This window comes from Zootoca vivipara, chromosome 2 (genome assembly GCF_963506605.1).
Source record: "Zootoca vivipara chromosome 2, rZooViv1.1, whole genome shotgun sequence".
Classification (NCBI taxonomy): Eukaryota; Metazoa; Chordata; class Lepidosauria; order Squamata; family Lacertidae; genus Zootoca; species Zootoca vivipara.
In genome coordinates, this window is record NC_083277.1 from 71195212 (window position 1) to 71222250 (window position 27039).

Consider the following 27039-nt stretch of genomic DNA (forward strand, 5'->3'; position numbering starts at 1 on the left):
TGCTCTGGTTTGCCAGAAGTGGCTTAGTCATGCTGGCCACATGACCTGGAAGCTGTAAGCTGGCTCCCTCGGCCAGTAAAGGGAGATGAGTGCCACAACCCCAGTCGGTCACGACTGGACCTAATGGTCAGAGGTCCCTTTACCTTTTAAAGGGCAATTAGGGCTGGGGTGAGACTCTTTTGTTGTTGCATATCTAAATATCTCTTTGTATACTGGCAGAATAGTGAAGGAAGGACAATATAGTACTGCAATCCTGTACAGTACTTGCTTACCTTGGAGTCAATTCCACTAAGGGCACTAGGGTTTACTTCTAAGTAGACAGGTAAAAGAAAAGGATTGCACTGATCCTCACACATGCCTAGCTTTCATTAGAAGATAGAACTGAAGTATAGTGTAAGATGAGGATTAGTGGGATACTGCTGGTATCTTAAACCTGGGACAGTTAAGACTTTACTGTGATACTTTACAAGAATACACGACTTGTTCATGAAGTTGGTAGCGAAGGCGTATGATGGCATATAAGTGAAACAACTGAAGCATTAAGTGAGTTGGTTAGAATCGTGCTAACTCTGCCCATCTGTTTCGAAGAGCACAGCAAATTACCTGAATCAACTAATTCCTTCATTTCATGGAAGAGATAATCCTAAACACAGATGGAAGGGTGATCAGGGACATAGTAATATGATGAAAAAATTCAAGGATTGTTGTTAGAAATATATCACACCATTTTCTCAATAATGTGACAATAGTGAACGTCTGGTGCAATGTTGGTTTCTACAGTGTTTTTGGTGTGTAAAATGTACCGGATAAGAAAAGTCTTCATTTATGTTAAAACATGATAAAATCAACTTCCTGCCACCCTTTCATATGCCTTAATCCCGACAAAAGCCCTGAAAAATTAGGGTTGCCATCTGGCTCTTCTTAGCCAGTCTAGTCTCCCTCTCTATTTGCTATTTTTTTTTAAAATCAGTAGGCAATTGTAAATTTCCTTACATATAAATCAGATAACATGTAGTAGTCCCTAGTGATTCATGGTCATTTTCTTCTTCCTGGAGCAAGGTTCATGTTATAAGCATTCTTACATACATATGTGTGCTAAAGGTTGGGACCATATTATTTAATATATGTTGGGCAAATATAATTGGGTTATCCAATTATAGTGGCTGCTGGCTGATAATTTCTTCGTTGGTGTGTTTACTGGCTAATAGCCCCCAGGCCCAGGGTGTTTGGCTAATGTTTTATCCATGGAAGCTAATAGCTGAAAATCTCTGGCTTTTGAAATGCATTATTAACCAGAGCTTACAGCTGAGAAAGGGAGGGGACAGACGGGGGGGGGGGAGGGGGAGGAAAGGAGAACTACTGTATAGCCAGTTTGCAAAAGAATGAGACAGAGACTGAGTGTGTGTCTGACTACAGCTGTAAAAGTGTCTGTCGGCCACCTATAAAATGGACGCGGAAGTTCACAATAAGCTTGCTCCGGAGGAGTCATACTACCAACCAGGCATAAGCTCCACAGGTAAAGCGTTTTCTAGTTGGGGGAAATTTCTACCCGTCTGGTCAAAAGGCAGAACGAGACCCAACAAACACAGAAAATAATTGTGTTTCAAGCTGATATGGAACGCAGGGGCCAAAAAGAAGGAGGGGAAACAGAAGGTGACACCCCTTATGAAAAGGACCTTTTTTGTGTGTGGAACCGAGGCCAGAAGAAACGTGGCTTGTGGTTGTTTGCAAAGGACTGCTAGGCTCAGTCCCCATTACCTCTCCGTGCCAAAAACATGCCTCAAGGGGCCTGCTTAATTGGTTCCCTGCAGAGAAAATGGCTGGGCTCCCTTCAGTGTTTAGCAACAGTGTTTAGCAACAGGTTTTGCCCTTGAGCAACCCTCGCCTTCCCCTCCCTTGGAGGTTGTGCCTTTAAGAAGGCGGGAAAGAGCGAGGGCGGCGGTGGGAGGACGCGCACATACACACACACACACACACACAGAGAGAGAAGGAGCTCCATGCGGTTTGACAGAACTCTGGCCCCGCCCTCCCCCGCCGGCCTGTCATCGCAGGGACATCTTTTCTCCCTTCCCTTTTCTTTGCCCCGCGAGGAGGCGCGGCGCTGATTGGCTCCGGCGGGCGCGAGAGGGGCGGGGCTGTGTTCTGAGGGAAGGGGGGGAAGAGAGGGGGAAAAGAAAAACACACACACACACCAAACACCGCCCCCCCCTCCGCCTCCTGACGACGCGGTCGGAAAAAAAAGATGCTCCGCGTTCCAATGGGGAAGTGGAGTCTCCCGGCGGATCCCGGATGCCGTCGGAGGTGGCTGCGCTGAGCTGAGGAGCCGCTGCTAGAGGCCGCGCGCGAGACCTTGCCGGGCGCTCTTATCTTACGCGGCGGGGGCAGGAGCAGCAGCAGCAGCAGCAGCAGCAGCAGCAGCAGCAGCATTGGCCGGGTCGAGGGAGAAGAGGGAGAAGAGGGAGAAGGACCCGGCAGCAGCGGTCGCCTCGCCTTGAATTTGCAGCGTGCTTGGGAGCTCTCGCCATGAGCAGTCCTCGGGCGGTAGCGGCATTTGCTACTACTACCGCGGCGGCAGCAGCCACAGCAGCAGCAGCAGCAGCAGCAGCAGCAGCACCACCGCCCCCCTCTTCCAAACGCCTCCTGTCCTCTCCCCCTGGCATCTGAAGCAGCTGCTTCTCGGTGCAAAACCTTGCCTGACCTGCTTGCTCTTAATAATCACCATCACCATCATCATTTCAATTGTTTTCCTTCCTTGCCTCCGGGGGCTTTGAAAAATCTGACCTGGGAGACCTCCAGGTAGAGCAGAATAAAGGCTGCTCGCTCAGTGGGTGAATATTTTAATTTTGTTGAATGAACTGCATATACTTTCAGTTTTACAAGCTGTTTTTTTGTTTTTGTTTTTGAAGCGTTTTGGGAAGGACGGTTCATTCCGTGTGTGTTGCTTTTTTCCAGCTGATTTGCTTTTTGCAAAAGGTTTCTTTTTGGAAGGGCTCTGAAAACACACACACACATATATCCACCCTAGAACCATGGGTCTACCTGCCTTGGAATTTAGTGACTGCTGTTTGGACAGCCCTCAGTTCCGAGAGAGGCTGAAGTCTCACGAAGCTGAACTGGACAAGACCAACAAGTTCATCAAGGAGCTCATAAAAGATGGGAAGTCGCTCATTGCAGCCCTTAAGAGTGAGTGACGACCTCCCTGTGGTGTCAGGCATCTGAATGGCAAGGGGGAGTGATGAAGGGGTTGTGGTTGTTATGGTGTCTTAAATCTGAAAGGGAAACCGTGAATCAGATCTGACTCAGTAGTATTAGAATTATTGAAATATTACCTGCATTGGTATAGCACAGGTAGAGAGAGAAGCATGTGGAAAAACAATAAAAAACCCCACAGAGGACAGAGAAAACCTGGCTGTTTAATACCAGACTACAAACCTAATGAGAGAGTTCATATTCTGAAGTTAATGGCTATCCTTCTCTTAGGAACAGCAGTATTAATGTGAATCTCTGAACATGTGCACAGTGCACAGGTGTTGAGGGAAGATAAGAACAGCCTTTCTTTACATAGTGGCATTATATAAAAAGCAGTCTGATTGTAGACTAACTGGCTTTTTTGCTTTGGTTATATAGTTTTAAAAGCATGTCTGCTATTGTTGACTGATCATTGGACTCCTTCTGGTCCTTTTGTGATAGTGAAAGGCCTGTGTGTATAACAATTCAAAAAGAACTGATGATGTACAGCAAATATGGGGAACTCCCCCCCCCCAGCTCAAGGGCCACATTTCCTCATTGAGCAACTTTATGTGGGTCATAGTCCAATGGTGGTCATGACCAGGGGAAAACCTGGAAGGAGCAGTGGGTGTGAATGTACAGTAGCCTACATCCCAGGAAGAGATTTCTACATGCATGTACACCCACCTCTCGCCATCCTCATTCAGGAAAGCAAATGGCATTATTGGAGTTCATGTACATCTTCTTGCCAGGCAAAAACACACAAGAAGTGTGCAAAGTGGGGCTCCTTGTGAGTATTGCCTAAGTGACAGCCCCAAGAGCCAGAGGAAGAGGGGCTTGGAAGGTTGCATTTGGCCCCCACCCCAAGGTTCCCCACTGCTGTTTTATAGACTGGGCAGTTTGGCTTAAAAACAGTTGTATTTCCCTCTATCTCTAGCACTTGGCAGAGCTGTCCTTGCATCTGAAATTCTTCAGTCACAGGATATTGTTGTGGAATGGTGGAGGGCAGAGTACCAGGAAAACAAACGTTACAGGCATTATGTGCACTCACTTGGAATTTCCATGGAAATCTTAAGATCACTCGGGTTCCCTGTTATTTTCCAAGAGTGGCAAACTAGCAGAACAATGGGACTAGCTTGTAAGCATCTAGATTGTGTGAACTTTTAAGAACCTTAAAGAATTTTTTTTTAATGCTACTAGGCCATGTCCCCTGAATAACTTTACTCCCTACGGTTGTTGCCCATTCTCTTCAAAATTCCAGAGGCATTCATGTACACAATCCTTTCCCTCAAATAATTCTGGGCGCTGGAGTTTGTTAAGGGTTGCTGGGAATTGTAACTCTGTGAGAGGTAAAATACTGTGCCCAGAATTCTTTGCAGGAAAGAGCGAGCTTCGAATGTGCTTTAAAGGTATAGTGTGTACACAGCCTTTGAATTCATGGTCTTGAGACACAATTTGCTTACGTGTCTGCTGAAATGGTTCATTCTGAAGCAGTCCAGTGGTGTGTATTGAGTGGTGGCCTGCTGTTTGGTCTGCTTCTTTGTGAGCCAAAGGCAAATAATTGCACTCCTATGATGAGCTCTTTGAAAGAATTAATTGTACTAAACAAGCCTTGAGGGCTTTGTCTGTCTCATCACTGGCATTGTTTGTGCTCACTTGCTTGTCATTGAGGTAGTGACATAGCATTCTTGGGAAATGTATGGGTATGGCAAGGCACAGGAGAACCTGCCTACCTGAGAGAGTTGCTCAGAAGGCCCCAAGCGATAAAATAGTCTCCTTATAGGCAAAGTCCCAATCTTATATAGATCATGCAGAATTCAATTGTTGAACTTAAGCCCATTGAGATAAAGGTGTGTGGTAGAACCCTGGCTGTTGCAGCCAGCAAAATCCCAACCTGTTGGGAAGTGTGATTTTGGGAATGAAGTCTTTTGAAAACTAGAGGCTGGCAACAGTATTCGATGCCTGGGGTGACTTTCTATTAGCCAGTAACTTTGAAACTGTACAATAGTATTGATACACCTTGGCCTTGATTTTGTAGAAGTGTGTACATCTGTACACTCCAAGTTACTGAATGAAATCTTGGAGCAGGATCACAGGTTGGATAGGAGGGACTTCCTTACATCTCTTTGCCCTGCCCATTTTTTTCTGACACAGATTTACCCCTCACATGGCTTCATTCCTTTGATTCCATGGAATCTAGAGTTTCTCATATCTAAGGAGAGCGTATGTATCACACTTTGGACCATTTGAGTGAATTGCATTTGTTTTTCTTCATGTGTTTATGGAAAACAAGTTACAGAAGTTGTATCAGTTATCTGAACACAAGAGGCAACAGTCTAGGTATCCAGAATTGACTCTTTGCTTCCCATTATCTCACTAGAGTTTTACTCTTGTATGTTGGACCAGTATTATACCTATCAGTGGGAAGGAAGGATAAACTCCCAGCCCTTTGCACTCCCCAAAAGGCCCTCTGGAAGATTGTGGAGTAGGATGTGGGGAGCTGCTGAAAAGTAGAGGCATTTGCTCAAAACCAGACTTGAAGAAGTTGACTTAAGGAAGCTCATGGAAGGAAAGTTTCCCACCACCCTCTCTGTGCATTTTCAGAAGCCACCCCCCGCAGCCCCCGCTCTCTAGAGCACCTTTGGGGAGGTGTGGCCTGAACTTCCTTAAGTTAATTTAGGATCCAAGCCAATATGTTGACATTTTTATTACCTAAATAGAGATCCAAGCAAACCAACTGTAATCTTGTGGGGGCCATTATCGTGCTGACGTATTTATAAGAGTATGGTGAATGATTGGTAATGTGATAGGCATGCAGCATTAATGGCTGGCTAACCAAATAATACTACACAACTTCACTTGCTGGTGTTTCTGCTGCTGATTGCATCCTAGGCCAAGGCAACCAGTTCAAGTATTTTGCTATAACTCTTTTAGGGCCTCCTCAGAACTGTCTCCATTCTACCTGACGGCACCAGAGGGAGACAGAGAGGGCCCCCTCCATCAGCCTGTGTGGGACCATCTGCCATTTGGCTCATCCCTACTTGGGATTGGCCAAAAGGATCTGCCAATCCTTGAACCTGGCAGAAATGTGCAATGTATTTGTGTAGGAGTCTAGTGAGTACAGGTGAATGTATGGCACTGGGGGTGTGCCATAATATAAATTCGACTGTTATGAAGTCATTTCTCGGTTCTGCTATGCAGTTACAGTGGTACCTCGGGTTAAGAACTTAATTCGTTCTGGAGGTCCGTTCTTAACCTGAAACTGTTCTTAACCTGAGGTACCGAACCACTTTAGCTAATGGGGCCTTCTGCTGCCGCCGCACCGCCACACAATTTCTGTTCTCATCCTGAGGTAAAGTTCTTAACCCGAGGTACTACTTCTGGGTTAGCAGAGTCTGTAACCTGAAGCGTTTGTAAGCCGAGGTACCACTGTATTTCTACGCTTCTTTGAAAGCACAGTTCCACGAGCCCCTTTAATTTCATTTTAGCTTCTTTTTCTGAGTCCTTCCAGGCATGCTGGTTGAACATATGTAGACTTTTATTTTTATTTTTATTGCTTTGCAGGGGTTCCTTTGGGATAAAGCCTTGTGTTGACAGATATAAAGATGGTGCCACGTGACATGATGCTGCATTCCCACTTGACACGGCAGCTTGGGAGCTTTGCATGCCTCAACTTATTTTTGGCTTCCACTAGCATGCATTGAGTTGCTCATCCAAAAAGGAGGGCAGCTGGCCCGACTATTCATGGCCCGTGTTCTTTGGGATTACAGTTGTAGGATTGCTCAGAAGCACCCAGCTGTAGCTGTGGAGTTTGATTTCACGACCCTTCCTCCCACTTTTGGGTCACATTTGAAGCGTGCAAGCTCTGTGCCGCCTTTTTATCTGAAATCTCCTTGTAGAGGTCCTGATCATGCCTGTTCAGAATTTTACTTTGAACTTATCTTTTTATATTTTGAATGGAGAATGTAGCCACAATTTTGCCAGCTCGTGACCAGCAGTATAATCACAGCCTTTGTGTTTTTCCACATGCGAGAGATTGCTATCTGGTTTAGAATTAGCATCTTATTGTGGAATAAACTGCCTGCAGTTCCACAGAATTCTTTCTGGTAAGATAATGGAACATAAAACTCGTGTTATTTGAAATACTGTAGCCTGGTTGATGAAACTCCAGTTCTAATAAAGTCCTTGGAGCTTTCTGGAACTTTACAAATTGTAGTTCTTTTCTACTTGGAACTATCTGCATAAATACCCTATTCATTATTTAATTTTTCTACTTCTTAATAATTATATTTATTTGTCACTTTTTACATGTAGCCATTTCAAAGTGACTCACAATGTTGTTGTTGTTTAGTCGTTTAGTCGTGTCCGACTCTTCGTGACCCCATGGAGCATAGCACACCAGGCACTCCTGTCTTCCACTGCCTCCCACAGTTTGGTCAAACTCATGTTCGTAGCTTCGAGAACACTGTCCAACCATCTCGTCCTCTGTCGTCCCCTTCTCCTTGTGCCCTCCATCTTTCCCAACATCAGGGTCTCTTCTAGGGAGTCTTCTCTTCTCATGAGGTGGCCAAAGTATTGGAGCCTCAGCTTCACGATCTGTCCTTCCAGGGAGCACTCAGGGCTGATTTCCTTAAGAATGGATAGGTTTGATCTTCTTGCAGTCCATGGGACTCTCAAGAGTCTCCTCCAGCACCATAATTCAAAAGCATCAATTCTTCGGCGATCAGCCTTCTTTATGGTCCAGCTCTCACTTCCATACATCACTACTGGGAAAACCATAGCTTTAACTATACGGACCTTTGTAGGCAAGGTGATGTCTCTGCTTTTTAAGATGCTGTCTAGGTTTGTCATTGCTTTTCTCCCAAGAAGCAGGCGTCTTTTAATTTTGTGACTGCTGTCACCATCTGCAGTGATCAAGGAGCCCAAGAAAGTAAAATCTCTCACTGCCTCCATTTCTTCCCCTTCTATTTGCCAGGAGGTGATGGGACCAGTGGCCATGATCTTGGTTTTTTTGATGTTGAGCTTCAGACCATATTTTGCGCTCTCCTCTTTCATCCTCATTAAAAGGTTCTTTAATTCCTCCTCACTTTCTGCCATCAAGGTTGTGTCATCTGCATATTTGAGGTTGTTGATATTTCTTCCGGCAATCTTAATTCCGGCTTGGGATTCATCTAGTCCAGCCTTTCGCATGATGAATTCTGCATATAAGTTAAATAAGCAGGGAGACAATATACAACCTTGTCGTACTCCTTTCCCAATTTTGAACCAGACTCACAATGTAAGAATAAGAATAACAGTAAAACCAAACCTAAGAATAAAACACAAACCTAAAATGCCTATTTAACCTTTTATTAATGTTCAAGAGTATTCTCCTTCTGTAGATATTCCACCTGTCCCCCATGTCCCAAAATTCAGATGGGGTGGGGTGGGGTGGGGCAAACCCCCATTTCTGGGTGTGAAAATCAAGATTCAAAGAACTCCAAGAATCTGGACTTGATGCCATAGAATTTAGTGCAAGCATCCTACCAGTTCAGTACTGTTTGCCCTTTGAATTTCAGGCCCAATATATCCTCTCTCTAGGCTCTGATGTGTTTGAGGATGAGACATATAGCTATCTTGGCAGTTCTTAAAATTTCTTGTTGATGACATGACATAATCTTCAACATAGATGCTATATGCACAAATTAAGCAAAGTGAGAATGCGGAGGCTGAATTAGGAATGAAGTTGACTCACAGCTCTACTTTTCTAGTGTGGTTGGAGACACCTGTTGTATATGAGCTGTACAGTGGTACCTTGGTTTAAGAACAGCTTAGTTTATGAACAACTTGAATTAAGAATGCTGCAAACCTGGAAGTAGGTGTTTTGGTTTGTGAACTTTGGCTTGGAAGCAGAACATGCTCCGCTTTCTGTTGAGTGCAAATTGAGTCCCACCCCCCCCCCCCGCTGCTATGGCGAAGCACATCTTGGTTTAAGAACGCTTTGGTTTAAGAATGGACTTCCGGAACGGATTAAGTTCGTAAACCAAGGTACCACTAGACTAGCCTTTTTGTATTTGACTGATAGTGCTTTTTCTCCCAAGATAGTACAAGTACTGCACTGAACACAGCTCCTGATGAAACAAGATGTAGAGAACAAATAGGACAGTCAAATTACTTTAAAAATAGTGTATGAGTTGCTGTATCTGCATTGAGGGATATTTCTTAAGGCTTACTGAGGTTTGATGTATAAGGAGCAGCCTTTGAATAATAGGGCATGTGACATTTTTCTCTCGTCTCCATTTATCACTTCCTTGATACTCAGAGTGGCCTGTTCTTCGTCAACACATGTCCTTCTTCTTTTGCTCATAATGACATGTGTAAATTATTCGGAACATTTTGCAAATGCTAAGTGAGACTCAAAGATGAAATGTGAATAGTGGGTGTTGAAGATTAACAAATATGACAAGCAGCAACAGCAGGGAACAGTCTAAAAAAGGGCTGGGCAACTCAGTCAGCACCCAAAGGCCACATTGGAAATGCGTAAAGAGGCTGGGTTGTTATGAAACAGATGTTGCCTTATGCACGCACGTTACATTATTTTTGCTCCAGACTTGTAGATGGCCTTGTAGAAGTCACTAGCCCACAAAAAGTACTAGCCTGTCTGCCCACCCATACATGCCAGTGTAAATGGTGTGAAATTTTAGTCTTGATCCTGAGTCACTGGGATGGCCGCTGTTGCACTTGGAAGAAAGGGGAACTCCTGTTCTCGGCTGCATTCTCTAAGGAATGGAGGTTCATGCTGCAAACAAACAACCAGCCATCAATCCACCCATAAACTTTCTGTGTCTCTGCAGCAGGTGGGATTTGGATTAGTGATTTCTGCACTGTTGGTTCCAATGCAGAAGAGCATTTCCTAAAGACCTAAAGAGAGATTCATGAAGAAACACAAGGTGGTGCTCCACTGAAAGCTGACAATACTGCTGCATCTCTGCATCAGGTGTAACAGGTGACAGCTAATACATTACAGCAGTAGGGGTGGCTTTCAGTTAAGTTGTTGTGTACATGGAATGAGGGCTGGTCATGCAATGGGATTTCCCTCATCCCCTGTCTCTGTGTGCTCCCTGCACCCTCTAAATCTGCTCTGGAGGGTTGGGAGAAACCCCAGATCAGGTTTAATGGGCATGGGAGAGGAGGAGAAGGGACACTGAATTCTATCCTTGATTCCCCCCACCTTACACTTTGAATGTTTTTAGGTGTGAGATTTGCAGTCTTTTGTAGTGCATTCTGCTGTTTTAGCACACAAACTAGTTTGCACAAGTACGTTTGTGTTTAAATTAAAGGTTTCCACATAGCTAACTGTCAGGAAAGAATACAAACCTCTGCATGAATTAATGTTCCTTGGTAAATCTCCACTGGTGGAGCAGGGTAGTTCTAATTAGTTATTTTCTCTTGCCAGGGGTTAGGATGGCATCTTAACCCTTTTTCTAAACCAAAAAGCCTCAATGTTGCAAGCTTTTTTCATAGGGAAGTTCCCTGGTAACTTTATTTGCCCTTTTCTGCACAAATGACAACGAGGAGCCAAATACTTTCATCTAGTCTTTTTGATTTATGTATTTTTGTATTATATTTTTGTTGTGTTAATGCTAGTTGCTAACTCCAGATTTTTTTAAAAAAGCTCTGGCATTTTTAACTAAAAGGGGGAAATATATTTTCTTCCATCACATTCCATTCCGTTCTCAGCAAGTTTCTGAACACATTGCATTGACTTGCACATATGCTACTATTAAAGGAGCAGAGCTATCCTTCAAGACCTGGTTTTGCTAGCCTTGCATCTACAAGAATGTAAGTTCTGGCATGGCAATGGGAAGGAATAAGATGCCCAGACCCGAATGTGAATGTACAGGGCAGATGCTTGTTCTGTTTAGTAGCCTTAAGACCAACTGGTCCAAATTCAGCAGCCAATTCTTCCGTGCTTTAGGAATAGAAAATGCACTGACTCCACTGGAAACTTCCCCCTTGAATGTTCTGTTGAATTAAATGGGACACAGATGGGAATTTCCAAAGTACCGTTTCAGAAAGGAAGACTTCAAATCTCTTTTCTGCACTCAAGTGCACAGGAAGTCAGGTAGGAGAAACCATCAATGTATGTACCAATCAAGATTCCAGGTATAATGTGTCAGTGTTTTGAAAAAATATAGCAAAGGTTCTGACCTGCATTGCCTGGTCCTCGGACCCTAGTCGACACAAAGAGTCCTTGAGAAAAAAAACTTTGCAGAATGTTGCTTTTATGATAAAAACTCCTCCAACCACGATCAACACCAAATGCTACCAACCAACCCAACCCACTAACATTGACCGCTATATATATATGCAGTACAATTAGGAGAAAGGTTGCATGACTCATGCTGACTTAGTTCTTTTAGCATTAAAGAAACAGCGGCCAATTTTTAGCCGTGACATAATGCTTGCATGGAGGTCCACGCTGCTGTGTCAGAGACCATTATGGCAAGGCAAGATCACCCCACCACCCAGCAGACTCTGTGTTTGCTGGAACTGTTCCTGCCTGGAATTTGTGGCAGATCTGCATGGTGGCAGTTTGAACTGCAAATATCTACAGATGTCACATTATAAAACTAGGCTGTGCTGGTTCTTGGAGCCAACCTGTCCTCCTGCGATCCATTATCCTGCTCAGATCCTGCCAAGCTTGCTAGATAATCAGTGTGGTAAACTGGACAAGGGTCTGACCTAATTCTTATGATAGTTAAACATCTACAGCACCTTCTGAAAACTTGTATTTGTTCTGCTGTTTTAAAATCATTCCTTCTGCCTTTCCTATGAGTACAGACTTAAGATTCATCCCCGACTAGGGTTAATTTTGTTCTAGATTAAAGGGATTTGTTTTATACTCTGATCATGCTCCATTACTTCCCTCCCTCCTTCTGCTTTATCTTTTGCTGTTCATGCTTAGCTAGATTCCAGCCTACGACTGATTGTTGAATATGTGGGTGATGGTTAGCACAGATGAGAACAACCATTATGCAGGTTTTGTGTATTACAGCAAAAAACAAAACAAAAAACCAACACCTTGCATGCACAATTCCCACCTGTTCTGAGTTCATCATCATCAAAGGGTAGCATTTTCCCTTGGTTTTCTGAATAATGGGATTTTAATCCTTTTGCAAAGCTTTCTTTTTGTATTCACTACAATAACCCACAAATTGCAGCACTGTGTCAGCAGAGAACACTAGTGCTTGCACTGATCCCAGGCCTGCACAACTTGTAGCTAGTCATGTATGGTAGGCAGTCCACTGGGAGCTGCAAAACCTTCTGTTTGTTGTTGCTTGTTTAGGATTGCAAAGGTGGTGGAGGTTGTCAAGCACTAAGGAGGCCCTAACATATGGCTGATGTATTGTCTTTAGCTTGGTGGGACACAAGTTTTGGAGGTCTGTTCTAATGGCGGCTTTGCTAATGCAACAGGAGTCATCAAGTCCATTCTGCTCTGTTCATGTGTGTGGTGCAGTGTTCTGTGTGGTGCAGTGTTCTGCAAGTAATACGGGATGCACTCTTGTGATGGACACTCAGGAGCGAATGCAGATGTGCATTTGGAAAAAAATGCACACAAATTGTGCTGGGAAAGGAAAGTTGCAACATCAGATCTGTGCCTGAATTGCTAAACTGTAGGTTGCAATGCACATCCCAGAGGAGTACATAGCAAATGGCTTTAAAGGATATAGATTACATTCAAAGACCTTGGCTTCACGTTATGTAACAGCTGTCAATGATTTGGGAATGGGGTTAATTTTCTACCAGAATCTCCACAGATTCCCTTGCATTCTGTTAATAGTAATGGAAGACTGCAGTTGTGGCTTTTGGCTTGGGTCCCACAGCAATCCCTTTCTGTACTTAATCTATACCTGTCTTCCATCTCTTCCTAAACTACTCTATCAGCGTAGGCCAGGAAGGTAAGCCGAAAGGGAGGGGATGGTAACTAGGCTGAGTTTGCTCCACCTGCAAGCTTCCTGCTTTGAAGATCTCCCTAAACTCCTTGGATCTGGAGAAAGTGCTGAGCGGGCTTTCAGAAGAGTGGCCTGCCTCGCCATCATCGTATATCCCAATCCCATCGTATATCCCATTGTACATCCCAAGTGAGCTTGTCCCCTTGTCTCCACCTCTGTCTCCAAGAACATGGAGTTGACCATGCCGACATGAATAGACCTTGAAAACTGCTTACTGGTAGGAGTGCCTGCCTGCTTGCCCAGTCGTGATACAGTGGTACCTCTTCTTACAAATAACTCTACAGTACTTACAAATGTTTCTACTTACAAACGGAGCTCTGTCCGCCATATTGGATGCGGTTTAGTTAGGATTTTTTCTACTTACGAATTTTTAGATAGGGTTGCTTCGACTTACGAATTCCTATGGGATTCGACTTACAATTTTTTTCGACTTACGAATGTGCGTTCGGAGCTCATTAAATTCGTAAGTAGAGGTACCACTGTACTCGGGAAAGCAACTGCATAAATGTCTGCCCACCCTACTCTTCAAAAGGGGACCTTAGAGGGCACACCAAGCATTGGAACAACGTCTTAGCTTATGCCCAGCCATGTACTGTGGAGCTCTGCCACACCTTATGATCTTGTAGCTTGTAGCTCGGCCTTCGTTGGGATGGTGTGCTGATTTTTGGAATAAAGCTTTTTAATCCCAGCACCCGAGTTGAGAGTCCAAGTTTTGAGTCAGCAAGTGGGAGCAAGGAGAGGTGTCCTAAATAACAGAGGGCTTCAAACAAACATTCTCCAAAAGTGCAATGCTCTTTTCTGTTGCCCACCCCTTTCTTTTTTTTTAAAAAAACAATAGTTTGTATAAGAATTTGAGCTTTGCTACTACTACATGGGTTATGTCTTTGGAACTTCTGCAGCTGTCTCTTACATCTGTCTGCCGCATTTCTTTTAAACCTCATGCCATCCCTAGGCAGTGTATTATGTGGGTTGGCTGCATCCTTTATGGCACAGTGCAGTGCTGCTTAATTCTCTGCCTGTCACCCCACTTAGCTGAGGCTTGTCACTGGTTAGCCACCAGTTGAGGAAGAAGAAGCCATTTCCTCTCTGTGGGTTGTGTGCCATGCATGCAAGTCTGGCTTTGTAAAAGTATGTCTGAGATGATAAAAGAGTTCTGGCAGTTAATAAAAATGTTTGTTAGCGAGTTTCATGGGAGTTGAAATAAAAACTTAGGAGGAAAGCTTGTATTGTGTCGGACTCACTCTCGCTAAAAGTGAATTTAATTTTATGGTAGCATTGTCTTAATGTGCGAAGGTTTATGTTGTATACACAAACAACAAGGAATATTGTGGCACTTTTTAACAAATTTATTATAGCACACCCTTTTCCAGTCTTCCGCAAATTGAACGTAACTTGTATCCCCTGATACTCAATTACTTAAACATATAAAATGAAATAGTTCATGAAGTATTGTTACTGTGGACACTGACCGTTCTTATAAAGATAAAGGAACCCCTGACCGTTAGGTCCAGTCGCGGATGACTCTGGGGTTGCGGTGCTCATCTTGCTTTACTGGCCGAGGGAGCCGGCGTACAGCTTCCGGGTCATGTGGCCAGCATGACTAAGCTGCTTCTGGTGAACCAGAGCAGTGGCAGAAGAGAATAGGGAGGGTGCGTGTAGGCAAAGGGAGCAGAGGGTGGACAACCAGTTCCCCAATCTTACTCTTACAGCTGCATTCACTTTGTTGAACATTCACTTGTCCATGTCATTGAGACCCAACCCACCAGCAATGCATTGTCAAGTGTTTGGAGACAGTGTAGTTTTGGTCCTGGGAGTCATACTCTCTCTTGGTTCAAATGAGATCTGGATAGATGGCTGGCTTGTGGGCTTTGATGTATATTGTCCATACCACATAACCACAGCATGAATTCTAGGCAAAGTGGGGTTTTTTGGAGGTTGTGGTAGGTACTGTATGTGCCTGCTTTTTGGTTTGTCTCACTTCTGCTTTTCAATAAAAACAAGTTGCCTCATTTTTACTGGCGGAGCTTCCTCTTCAGCTACTCTCGGTGAAATAGTAAGGACATGATGCTATATCCTTTTTTCTTTTTTTAATATTGGTCCCGTGCCATGAACTGATTTTCTCACCCCTTTTAGAAGCAAAACAAAACTGTAGAGTGGGCTTAAGTGAAGTGTCCCCTCACCCTGAGAGGCGAGTGTGGAGTGGAAGTGCCTTGATAGAAGGGGCCCATGCCCATTAAAAGAACAATACGATTGGTTGTCCTTCTTTCAATATATATTATACAAATGTATGAGGATAATGATGCATCTGTGCTTCCCTGCCTACCCTGGTTATATAGCAGGACAGATGTAGACTTACAAAGAAATGGAGTATGGGAAAACTGAATCATTACAATGGTCTTTTCTGCCCAATTAAACCCTAATTGCCCAATTTCATGATGCAGTGCTCTTGCAGGTGCCTTTATCAGCTGGAAAAGGAGCACCAAATTTTGAAGGGATCTTTTTTTATGTGTGTCTTTTCCAGGAAATCAGCAACACATTGTGGCACCTTATAAGTTGCAACAGGCCATATTGTGACATAAGTTTTTTTCTGGGCCAGAATCCACTGGAAACATGGATGAAGTGGCCACCTACCTAAGTATATATGTACCCTGATTAGAGAGGCAGGAAAATGCTTGCCAGAAAGTGACACTGAAAGGAGTCGTAGTGCTGTGAAGGGGTCTCAGAACAAGTCTCAACCCCCTTTGCAAACTATGGTTCCCAGGATTTGTATAAAACTGCTTTAAATGGATAGTGTGCAGGTGAGCTGTGTGCAAGGTAGTTTCTCATATAAAGCCAGGGCTTTCCCCCCAGGAACTCAGTTCTGGCCCCTCTCTGGTGGGCACCATTGCCATTATAAGAGAACAAGGGAGGAGTTCATGGTGAGTTCCAGTACCTCTTTTTGTAGGAAAATAGCACTGTATAAAGCCCTTTGCATATTGTACTGTATCACAGTATTAAAGCTGATGCTTCTGCCTTTTTCTTTAGCTTAGTACGTGCATCTGCCCACTGTCCAAGGGAAGCCACTTTTAAGGTGTCTTCTAGCTTCTTGCAATCCTTGGTTGTGCAGCCTTGACTGGAGAGAAATGACGGGTGGCTTTTCAGACATCCAGCTTTTGTCAAGCAGCAGCAGTATTTCCTTCCTGTGCTTCCAACTTTTAGCAGAGATTTTTATTCCTGCCTTCAGGGGATTACAAGTCTTGCAAGCTTCTATTCAGTAGTTAAAATACACATCTAATGTGGGATGTATTTAAGCCCCACTGTGGTAGGGCAGTTCTAGTGTTAGGTCATATGAGGAACTGCCAATGTAAATGTACCTTTCTACTGGGATTGGTTATTAGCTAATCAAAAAAGCCTGTAATCATCCTGTTAACAGCCTGTAATTGTAACTCTGCATCCTTTCTAGTGCCTTAACATAAGAAGAAATAGCTGGATCTGGTCTCTTGGGGCGGAGGAGGGGGGAGGCTTATTAGAGGGGGAAGAATTACCTCATATTTGGCAGTTTCAGCAGTGAGAGCTTTTTATTTTATCTTAAACTTGCAGCTGGTGATGAGGGAAATTCACTGGTAGCTGGGCATCATCAAAGGGAGCGGAAGGTGGAGAGGCCAGAAAATGTAGCATTTTCCTTTTAACTAAGTTTGCTGCTTGCTGGACTTGAAAGTTGCTTGGGATGAGAAGGATTTGTTTGTACAGACCCTTTCCATATAGGTACCACCACAGAGATACTTAAAATCCATAGCTGCCAAGTTTTCGCTTTTCTCGCGAGGAAGCCTATTCAGCATAAGGGAAAATCCCTGTAAAAAAGGGATAACTTGGCAGCTATGTTAAAATCACACCCGGGGGGGGGGGGTGAGAAGCAGGTGGGTGGAAGGATGAGGACGTAAAACTTGAGGTCCCCTTCACAGGGCACGTTTTTAGGTGCACACAAACACGACACCTACACGTAATTTTGTTTCTGTCATGCAGGTAACACTCGTTGGGGAACTGTGACTGGTTTAATCTTTCAGTGTGGATACACCTGGTAGAGGGGGGACGTGGGTGGCGCTGTGGTCTAAACCACTGAGTCTCTTGGGCTTGCTGATCAGAAGGTCAGCGGTTCAAATCCCTGCGACAGGGTGAGCTCCTGTTGCTCTGTCCCAGCTCCTGCTAACCTAGCAGTTCGAAAGCACACCAGTGCAAGTAAATAAATAGGTACCACTGTCGGAGGAAGGTAAATGGCATTTCCATGCGTTCTGGTTTCCGTCACGGTGTCCCGTTGCACCAGAAGAGGGTTTAGTCATGCTGGCCACATGACCTGGAAAGCTGTCAGTGGACAAACACCGGCTCCCTCGGCCTGAAAGCAAGATGAGCGCCACAACCCCGTAGTCGCCTTTGACTGGACTTAACCGTCTAGGGGTACTTTACCTTTTTACCTACACCTGGTAGCAGAGCCAGGCTTGCCGTAATGTGTGAAATGTCCCTTTAATCTGCTTGAGTCTTGCAGCTCTTGACCCACACTCCCTGCAGCACCAGGGTGCGCTGGAGGTACAGATTGCAGTGTGTGTATGTGTGTGTGCTGGCTGAGGTGGGTTGCTCAAGTTCTGCTTCTTATAGGAACCAGGAACTGCAGGGCTAAAAACAGGATGTTGGGAATCTGCCTCTCTGGACCAAAGCATGATTTCCTTTGGATGTCTAAAAAACATCTTTAAAAAATCTAATCTTGGAACTGCCTCTCGTGCTCAAGCATAGGAGATAGGAACCTTCCTCCCACAGGTTCCTGGCTGTGAACAAGATGGAGTTGAGTCAGCTGTGCTGATTGAAACCCCCAGTAAACCCCCCCCCCCCACAGAAACATCATGAGTCAGGCCCTTTAGAAAGGGACATTTCATGGGAAGCTAGTGATATATGCATGTTTACTTTCTGGCTTGTGGTGCATTTAATTTTGCGAACTTTCCTGTCAAACCATGAAGGTTATTTAGCAGCTTCTTCAGATTCTCAGTCCTTGAACTTTTGCCATGGAATACTGTTGTCCTGGAGTAATATGTTGTATTAGATTCTTTTGCTTCGGAGAGAGATTTTTCTATCCCTATTTGGTCATGATGGTGATGCGGACGTTGCAAAGTTCACTACGCATCAGCCGTAACTTGCATAATAGTAATCTGACTTTTTGTTCATAGTTGTTCGGTCAAAAGCTTTCAAGAAGTGTTAATTCTTAGTCAGGTTCCTGCCCGAAACTATCGCATTCCTGAATAAGCCCTTTGAATAGAGCAGGGTCAAATATACTGATCACTGAGAATTATTCCTCAACACCATAAATATGTGGCAGTGTCTACAATATTTGTCAGCTGTATCCACTGTCATAAATACATTGCAAAGGCAATCTGTAATATTTAATATCCAAAGTATTTTTGTTTTTGATGTGGGGAGATGGAAAATACCTCTTGTGTCGGTTCCTTTGAATGATAGAGTTGGAAGGGAACCCAAGGGTCATATAGTCCAACTGCTGCATTGCAGGAATCGCAGCAAAAGAATCCCTGACAAATGGCCATCCAACCTCTGCTTACAAATCTCCAGTGAAAGAGAGTCCACTAGTTTCTAAAGTAGGCTGTTCCACTGTCAAACAGCTTTTATAAAAGCTAGCCGGGAAGGGCTGGGCGATGGGCTTCGCGGGTTGGTAAATGCTTCTCTCCATGAGGGAGCCTTCCCAGACCCGCTGAAAGAGGCGGTTATTAAACCGCTTCTTAAAAAACCATCTTTAGATCCGGCCAATATGGCCAACTATCGCCCAGTCTCAAATCTTCCATTCTTGGGCAAGGTGATTGAGCGAGTGGTTGCTGAACAACTCCAGGCACGCCTGGAAGAAGCGGGCCATTTGGATCCCTTCCAGTCAGGATTCAGGCCTCAGCATGGGACTGAAACTGCCTTGGTCGCACTGGTCGATGATCTCCGGCGGGCTAGGGACAAAGGTAAGAGCTGTTTCCTTGTTCTGCTGGATCTCTCAGCGGCTTTTGACACCATCGACCATAACATCCTTCTGGACCGTCTAGAGGGCTTGGGAGCTGGGGGCACTGTTATGCAGTGGTTCCGCTCCTTCCTCCTGGGCCGTGTTCAGAAAGTGGTGGTGGGGGATGAGTGTTCAGACCCCTGGGCTCTCACTTGTGGGGTGCCTCAGGGTTCTGTCCTCTCCCCCATGCTTTTTAACATCTATATGCAGCCGCTGGGAGAGATCATCAGGGGGTTTGGGCTGGGTGTCCATCAGTATGCTGATGATACCCAGCTCTACCTCTCTTTTAAATCAGAACCAGTGAAGGCGGTGAAGGTCCTGTGTGAGTGCTTGGAGGCGGTTGGAGGATGGATGGCGGCTAACAGATTGAGATTGAATCCTGACAAGACAGAAGTACTGTTTGTGGGGGACAGGAGGCGGGCGGGTGTGGAGGACTCCCTGGTCCTGAATGGGGTAACTGTGCCCCTGAAAGACCAGGTGCGCAGCCTGGGAGTCATTTTAGACTCACAGCTGTCCATGGAGGCACAGGTCAACTCTGTGTCCAAGGCAGCTGTTTATCAGCTCCACCTGGTACGCAGGCTGAGTCCCTACCTGCCCACTGACTGTCTCTCCAGAGTGGTGCATGCTCTAGTTATCTCCCGCTTGGACTACTGCAATGCGCTCTACGTGGGGCTACCTTTGAAGGTGACCCGGAAACTACAACTAATCCAGAATGCGGCAGCTAGACTGGTGACTGGGAGCGGCCGCCGAGACCACATAACACCGGTCCTGAAAGACCTACATTGGCTCCCAGTACGTTTCCGAGCACAATTCAAAGTGTTGGTGTTGACCTTTAAAGCCCTAAACGGCCTCGGTCCGGTATACCTGAAGGAGCGTCTCCACCCCCATCGTTCTGCCCGGACACTGAGGTCCAGCTCCGAGGGCCTTCTGGCGGTTCCCTCACTACGAGAAGCCAAGTTACAGGGAACCAGGCAGAGGGCCTTTTCGGTAGTGGCTCCCACCCTGTGGAATGCCCTCCCACTAGAGGTCAAAGAGAACAACAATTACCAGACCTTTAGAAGGCATCTCAAGGCAGCCCTGTTTAGGGAAGCTTTTAATGTTTGATGGATCTCTGTATTTTAATGTTTGATGGATTTCTGTATTTTAGAATTTCTGTTTTGTTGGAAGCCGCCCAGAGTGGCTGGGGGAACCCGGCCAGATGGGCGGGGTATAAATAATAAATTATTATTATTATTATTATTATTATTTTACTGTCAGGAAGTTCTTTCTAATGTTTAGTTGGAATCTCCTTTCTTGAAATTTTAATCCAGTGGTTTGGGTCCTACCCTCTGGGACACCATTCCTCATAAGGCTTGGTTTCCAGATGCTTTATCATGAGTCCCATCCCACCGCGTTTCAGCAATGTCTATTACTGTATATCATATTTGCCATTCCCAAGTTTATATTTTTTGTTTCCCATGCTCTGTGCATTAGTATAGAGACTGTTGAAACCATGAGTCATTCCCTCCGGCTACTTCCTTATTGGTTTTTTGCTGCCCGATAGCAGGGTCCTGTTCCGCTGCCCCAGTTTCCTGTACACCAGTGATGTTATTATCCCCACCACTTGATGTCCCTTTGTCCTCTGAAATATTATCTCCCTCCCTCTCAGAATTCAGTTTAATGCTCTCCTAGTAAACACATTCTTGCCAACTGCTGAATTGGAGATCTGTTGGGGCAGTGTTTCTCCAATTTGGCTCCCTAGCTATTGTTGGACTACAATTTCCATCATCCCTAGCTAGCAGGGCCAGTGGTCAGGGATGATGGAATCTGTAGTCCAACAACAGCTGGAGACCCAATTTTGAGGAACATTGTTAGGGGAAGTAGATCTACAATCTTTAAGTGAAAGTAAACTTAAAACAACTTTAAGTAAAATTAAAACAACTTTAATTCAGGATACTGTACTAAATAACTCACAGATCTTTCATACCACCACATTGCTTCTCCAAAATACTTCCCCAAAGTGAGTGTTGCCAAGCTAACTATGTGATTATGCAGTGGCTGGCTATATTTGGGTGGGGCTGGGGATGAGTGGTAGTCATTCACTGCCTTCTGCAATGTGTTAAACTGGGATTTCCCTGCCAGTTATCTGGCTATGTGTAGAGCCTGGAGAGAGGGAAAGTGACAGACATGACAAACTTGTATGCTCTGACTCCTTTTCCTGCTGTAATTTCACAGACTTCTTCAAATGTTGCTTTCTGCTCTGTGCATCTTTCTGTGAACATTTGGCTCTGATGCATTTTTATGTTTATCTTTCTAGTCCCTTGAGTGGTTTGCAGTTGTGATTGTGTAATTAAAGAGCAGATATTATATATATATATATATATATATATATATATATATATATATATATATATCACATGATCTTTCCAGCTGGTAACATATAACATAGCTTTTGGTTTTTTCTGTAGAGTCAGGTGATTCATAAAAGTAGAATCAACAGGACTGCCAAGCTTCAAGAAAGGTGTGCTACCGGTATACCTGCAGGACCTCACCTGTAGTGGTGGCGATACTGCATCAGATACTTGTGTTCTAATCAAATTTGAGGTTTGCATGAGGCATTTTACTACGTCTCTTTGGATCAGCTATGTTTTCTGACCAATATTTGTCAAGAGTTTGAGTGCAAGTTCATCATCCACAGAGTGCAATGCTGATTCATTCCATGTTCAAGCTGATAACATGCAAAGCTGTAAAGTGACTGGAACAAAACACTAGCTGAGGGATAGGTAAAAATGATTTGAGATACCTTTTGGTTATGGAAATGCAAATCATCATTTAACTAGTAGCCTGCTAGAATTCCTTTCTCAGACGTGTTCTTTTCAGGAATGACCATCTTGGAAATAATTCTGTTGACTTTTAAGGCGGGGTGGAAATCTGTTCAGTTAAATCTCTGGGCAAGGGCAGTTTCCATTGTGTTGGTAACATGGGGAAAACTTCTCTTTTGTGAAAACCCTGCTTCCGACCCCGCAAAACAACTGGAAGGATGTGCCAGCGAGCGCAAGCAGCATAGCTTCAAACTGGAATCAGTCTGTGCTCCTTCTTCTCTTCTCTTCCCCTGCCAAGTCCAGTAAGGAGTAAAGTTCCCAGCAGCTAACAAAGGCGGCAGAACCAAACTTGTTTCTACAGCCTTGGGTGTGACTTCCTGGAAATCCCCTGCATGTTCCATCAGGTCAGGCCAAACAGCGAAACAGGTTAAAGGGCTACTGGTTGTCCTTCCTGTGAACCTGGACGTGGCTGGATCTGTGCATGAAACAGAATGAGGTGCAAATGAGGTGGTGGTGTCTTGAGGTGGTAAGACAAACCGTATTACTGTACTTAGTTTGCAAGTGGGGGAGGCCATGTTTAATGTCCCCCACAACTTCCTCTTTTTCTACCTACAGGGTTATTTTTACCTAAGGCAGAGTTCAAGAAATGTCCTCCTGCAGTCTGAAATGATACAGATCACTTTACCACATCATCATTTCAGACTGCAGGTAGGAAAACCACATTTTTATAAAGTTTACCTTATATGTATATTTAAAAGAAAACTTAACAAAAGCAAGTGCTGCTGCTTTTCTTTTCTTTTTTAAAAGGTGGGGGAAACACCCTTTCTAAATACTGTAAATAATGCTTACAACCTGGAGTCTGAAGTGGTGTAATCTACTTGATATTCTGCTACATCGTTTGGCTGGACCAGTGGAGCATCCTTGTGCCTTATTGTTCTCTGTTGCTGCAGAGAGCAGTACTAGTGGAAGCTGCAATGAAGCAGATTTCTTCTAAGCATTCTAACAAGAGCTTTTTGACAATGGAATAGCCTGCTGTGGGAAGTGGTGGGCTCCCCTCTGCTGGGGCTATTTCAGCAGAGGCTGGACATTCGGCTATTAGGCATACTGCAGTTGCAGCCTACATGGAGCAAGGGGATTGGAACAGATGACCCTCCAGGGTCCATTCCAACTCTTTGATTCATTTAATCAGAGATAAAGTGCTCTGTGTTAAGCTTGATAACTTGTAGCTTCTCAGTTAAAATAATGTGTTCAAACTTCGACAGAGTCTAGTGAAACATACATCCGGCATGTTGAGTTAGTTGGTGCAAAAGAGCAGAAGTGACTCTCCTAAGATCTCAAATATTACTTATACTGTGGGAGTTTAATTGGTACTTCTATAGCTTGGTAACTGGCTATGTCAGATTTCCTCCTATATTTAAACAGGAAACTGCCTATCTATTTTTAAAGCCATGCTGGGGGCATTTTCAGGGCCCAAGATAGATCATCTTTGATGTTAAAAACTGCTCTGGTTATCTGTCTTGAAGGCACCAGTGCTTAAAAATTTTTATTTTAAGACCCAGTGTTTTTGAACTGAAGTGTGTGGCAAAGCCTTTTACCACAAATACGGTTGCATTCTGTTCATTGCATCTTTGGCTACCTTTCTACCTTGTTGTGGTGGACACACTTCTTTGGGATTTTTTTTTAATGCCTGTTAATTGCATGGAGCAACGAACCAATTATATATGCAGTGTGATGAATAGGACTAGTATGGCCTTCTGCGGGTGGAAGTGACAGGAAGGTGGGGGGGTGGGGGTGGAAGCTGTACCAAAATCTGTACAGCTTGTTCACTTCAGCATTTCTAATGAATCATCTGTCCCTTTCTCCGCCACGTCTGAGCAAGCTGTCACAATGAAAGCTGTTACCAGCAAAACTGACTCTGCTTTCTTACTTTGCTTTCTTGGGTTGTGTTCCTTGGCGGCAACAGATGATTAAAACTTAATCCCAGAGACCTCAACACCTGTTTCCTGGGGAATTGCAGGAGGAAGGGAGAAGGGTGACTTGGAATAACTTTTTTCTCTCTCTCTTGTAAATCAGATTTAGTGTTGGGATAGCTACTAGGTGACAGTTCATGGGCTGCTCCCGCCACTGTTGCGACCCTAGAAAGTTTGGGGAGTGGGGGAAGCATAAGACTTGAGACCTTCCTATTACATGCAGGAAGTTGCATGTTTTTAAACAGAAAGTTAGGAATAGGATTTCCTTTTAGTTTGTGGGTGCTAGATAAGCCAGCAGCCTGTGTGGTTTCTGCATGCTAAGCTGTTGGGCAAAACTGTGCTACATATGGTGTTAAGAAGTACAGTATGTGAAATATTGTGGTGGGGTGGGGTGGGGCAGGGAACAGAGGGAGGAAAGAGAATTAATGAAAGCAGGAGAGCTGGGGGTAGGAGGAACTGCAGATTCATTTTCCTTTGCCTTAATCACAATTTAAGACACATGGCTTTTGATGCATCCATCAAAATTTTGCATGAACTTTTTGATGGAGCCTGAATAAATCTTTTTGATGGAGCCTGCAATGATAGCTTATTTTTAAAATAATTTTATACATTTAAGGGAGCCCTGCCTCTTATTTTTCATTTAAAGTAGCACCCCCCTTCCCCACTAACTGGTGCCCTTAAAAGTAATTTGTGGTAGACTAGCAGCTCTTGCTTTGGGTATCGTATAAGTATTGGTAAATGGATGCCAGAAAATCATTGCATTCAGATATCACCGTACACCATGACCTGTTTTGTGTTTGCATGTACAGTATTATTTTAAAAAAAGCCCTGTCTCCTCTCTTGAGTGATGCTTAGAGACTTTCCTGAACTTCCTGTTCCTTGCTTCTAAAGAGGCCATTGTCTTGTTATTTTTCCCTATTTCTACATTGGAAGAAAGTCCCACTAGCGCGCTGGAAATTCTTAATTTTTGAGGGTCTTTATGGTGATCATATTAACTATTTACTTGTATAATTAGTCCTGTTCAGTTGCATAACTGTCCTGTCTGCTCCCTCAGCCATATGGAAACTTCTTGCTACTCGGCTGCGTATTACAGGAAATAAAGACATTTTCGGTCCATTTCTTGCAAGAGAGGGGAGGTGGGAGAGGAAGGAAGGGTAATTTTCCTGTGTTCCAGTCAAGGCTTCTGCTTCTGAAATGTATTTTGCCAGTTCTTTTATTTTGTAACCTTTAGGGCATCCATCAAAACTAGTCTGCCAAGTGCTTTCCTCATTAAGCTTATTAGGGCCGCCTTTGTACCATGGAGCTAGGGAAGAATGGCATAGCCAACACAATATCCTCCAGATGAGGCATCCCCAAACTGCGGCCCTCCAGATGTTTTGGCCTACAACTCCCATAATCCCTAGCTAACAGGACCAGTAGTCGGGGAAGATGGGAATTGTAGTCCAAAACATCTGGAGGGCCAAAGTTTGGGGGTGCCTGCTCCAGATGTTCAGGAGCAGAACTGCCAACTGATCATTGGACATGCAGGCTGGGGCTGTTGGAAGGCACGACAACCAGGGGCCACAGATTCCCCAACACTGCTATGCAAACTTCACTGGAGGTGCTTCCCATTGAACTCAGTAGGACTTCCTTCTGAAGAGGCATGCACTGGTCTGGCTATCTCTGGTATAGTTAGAGATGAACCTCATACAGGACTATATTAAATTTGGTTCTCTGAATGTTCCAAAGCCCAAAATACACCTCATCCTAAAAGTTGCCAATTAACAATGCGAACACGGCTTTTCATATTGGGTTGGCTTGCATGCCCGGTTTGATCCTGATAATAATAATAATTATCAGGAGGTGCTTGGCAGGGGGTTGGACTGGATGGCCCTTGTGGTCTCTTCCAACTCTATGATTCTATGATTCTAATATTAACCCATCTCAGGGAGCCATAGTTTGAAAGTCTGGGAATGTTCTGTGGGATGGTGGGGTGCTTGTTCCCTCTCTTGGTTTGAATGGCAACCACCTCAGCTATGTCCAACTCAACTTTGGTCATTGCAACTGTGGTAGAAAAATTAATGCAAGGTATTTCAGTAATCAAAACAGTTTCTGCTAATAATTAGGGCATTGATCTCTATTCTGATTCTTCGTGGGCCAGAACTGTTGTTGCTGCAGCTCTGTTACTCAAGGTTAACAAGGTGTAGGAGAGGTAAACACAAGCAGGCATCTTCAGTTATTTGGGATGGGGAATAAGTGGTTTCTTTTTCACCCTTACTTGAATCAGGGGTTCTGGCAAACACGATCTTTTCATTCCTGGCGAAGACAGGCCTTATCTATTTATTTTACTAGGAATCTGAAAGTTTACAATTTAATGCTGGGAACCTACATACCAGCATTCTGGCATACTATACTTGAATTCATTCTACCAATTGATGGAGGAGGAAAGGTGGGTTGGAATTTTTAGGGGAGGCTTAGTTGGAAAGGGATCTATCTGCTGATTTTTCACTTGTCATCGCTCATCTGATCACATTTCCATATAGCTAGGGGTCTTGGAAGCTTAGCTGTGGGAAAAACCATTTCACCAGATGAAATAAGTACGCTATGCAGGCACTGGTTCTCCCTTACATCTAACCCTGCCCACCACCTGTGTTACCCAGTTCCAGCACGCACATTCTTAGGTTTGGGGCATTCTTGGTTTGCGCCTGCCTCTGCATAGACAGTTTTATTGATCATTCTGAATGGCCTGCTTGAAAATAGCGTTTCACCCCTCCTGCTTTCTAGGTTTCTGACTTGAGAGAGAATGTAACCATAGATAGCGTTGCCTGATCTGCACAGCACGCCTGCCACTTCCAGTTAGTTTTGCAGTAATCACAAGAGATTACTGCATATATTGTTTGAGTACGGTATGTTTAAAAGCATAGCCTCTTTCAGAATCTTCTTGAATAACGCATTTTACACTAACTAAGGGAGGAAAATATATGAAACTTTTTTTGGAAGGCTGTAAAGCAGTAGGGCTGAAACTATGATTCAGAAGAGAAGATCTC

At 44.2% G+C, this 27039-nt stretch overlaps 1 protein-coding gene across 3 annotated transcripts in view; it reads left to right on the forward strand.

The window, feature by feature from the left end:
- Positions 1-2181: 2181 nt before the first annotated feature.
- The window catches only part of ARHGAP26 (Rho GTPase activating protein 26), a 210016-nt gene continuing 185158 nt past the window's right edge, over positions 2182-27039 (forward strand). For all 3 annotated transcript variants that reach the window (XM_060271691.1, XM_035105360.2, XM_060271692.1), the window contains exon 1: positions 2182-3183. In XM_060271691.1, the coding sequence (XP_060127674.1) occupies positions 3030-3183 (154 nt within the window). In that variant the 5' untranslated portion in view covers positions 2182-3029. The remainder of the gene's footprint in view (positions 3184-27039) is intronic.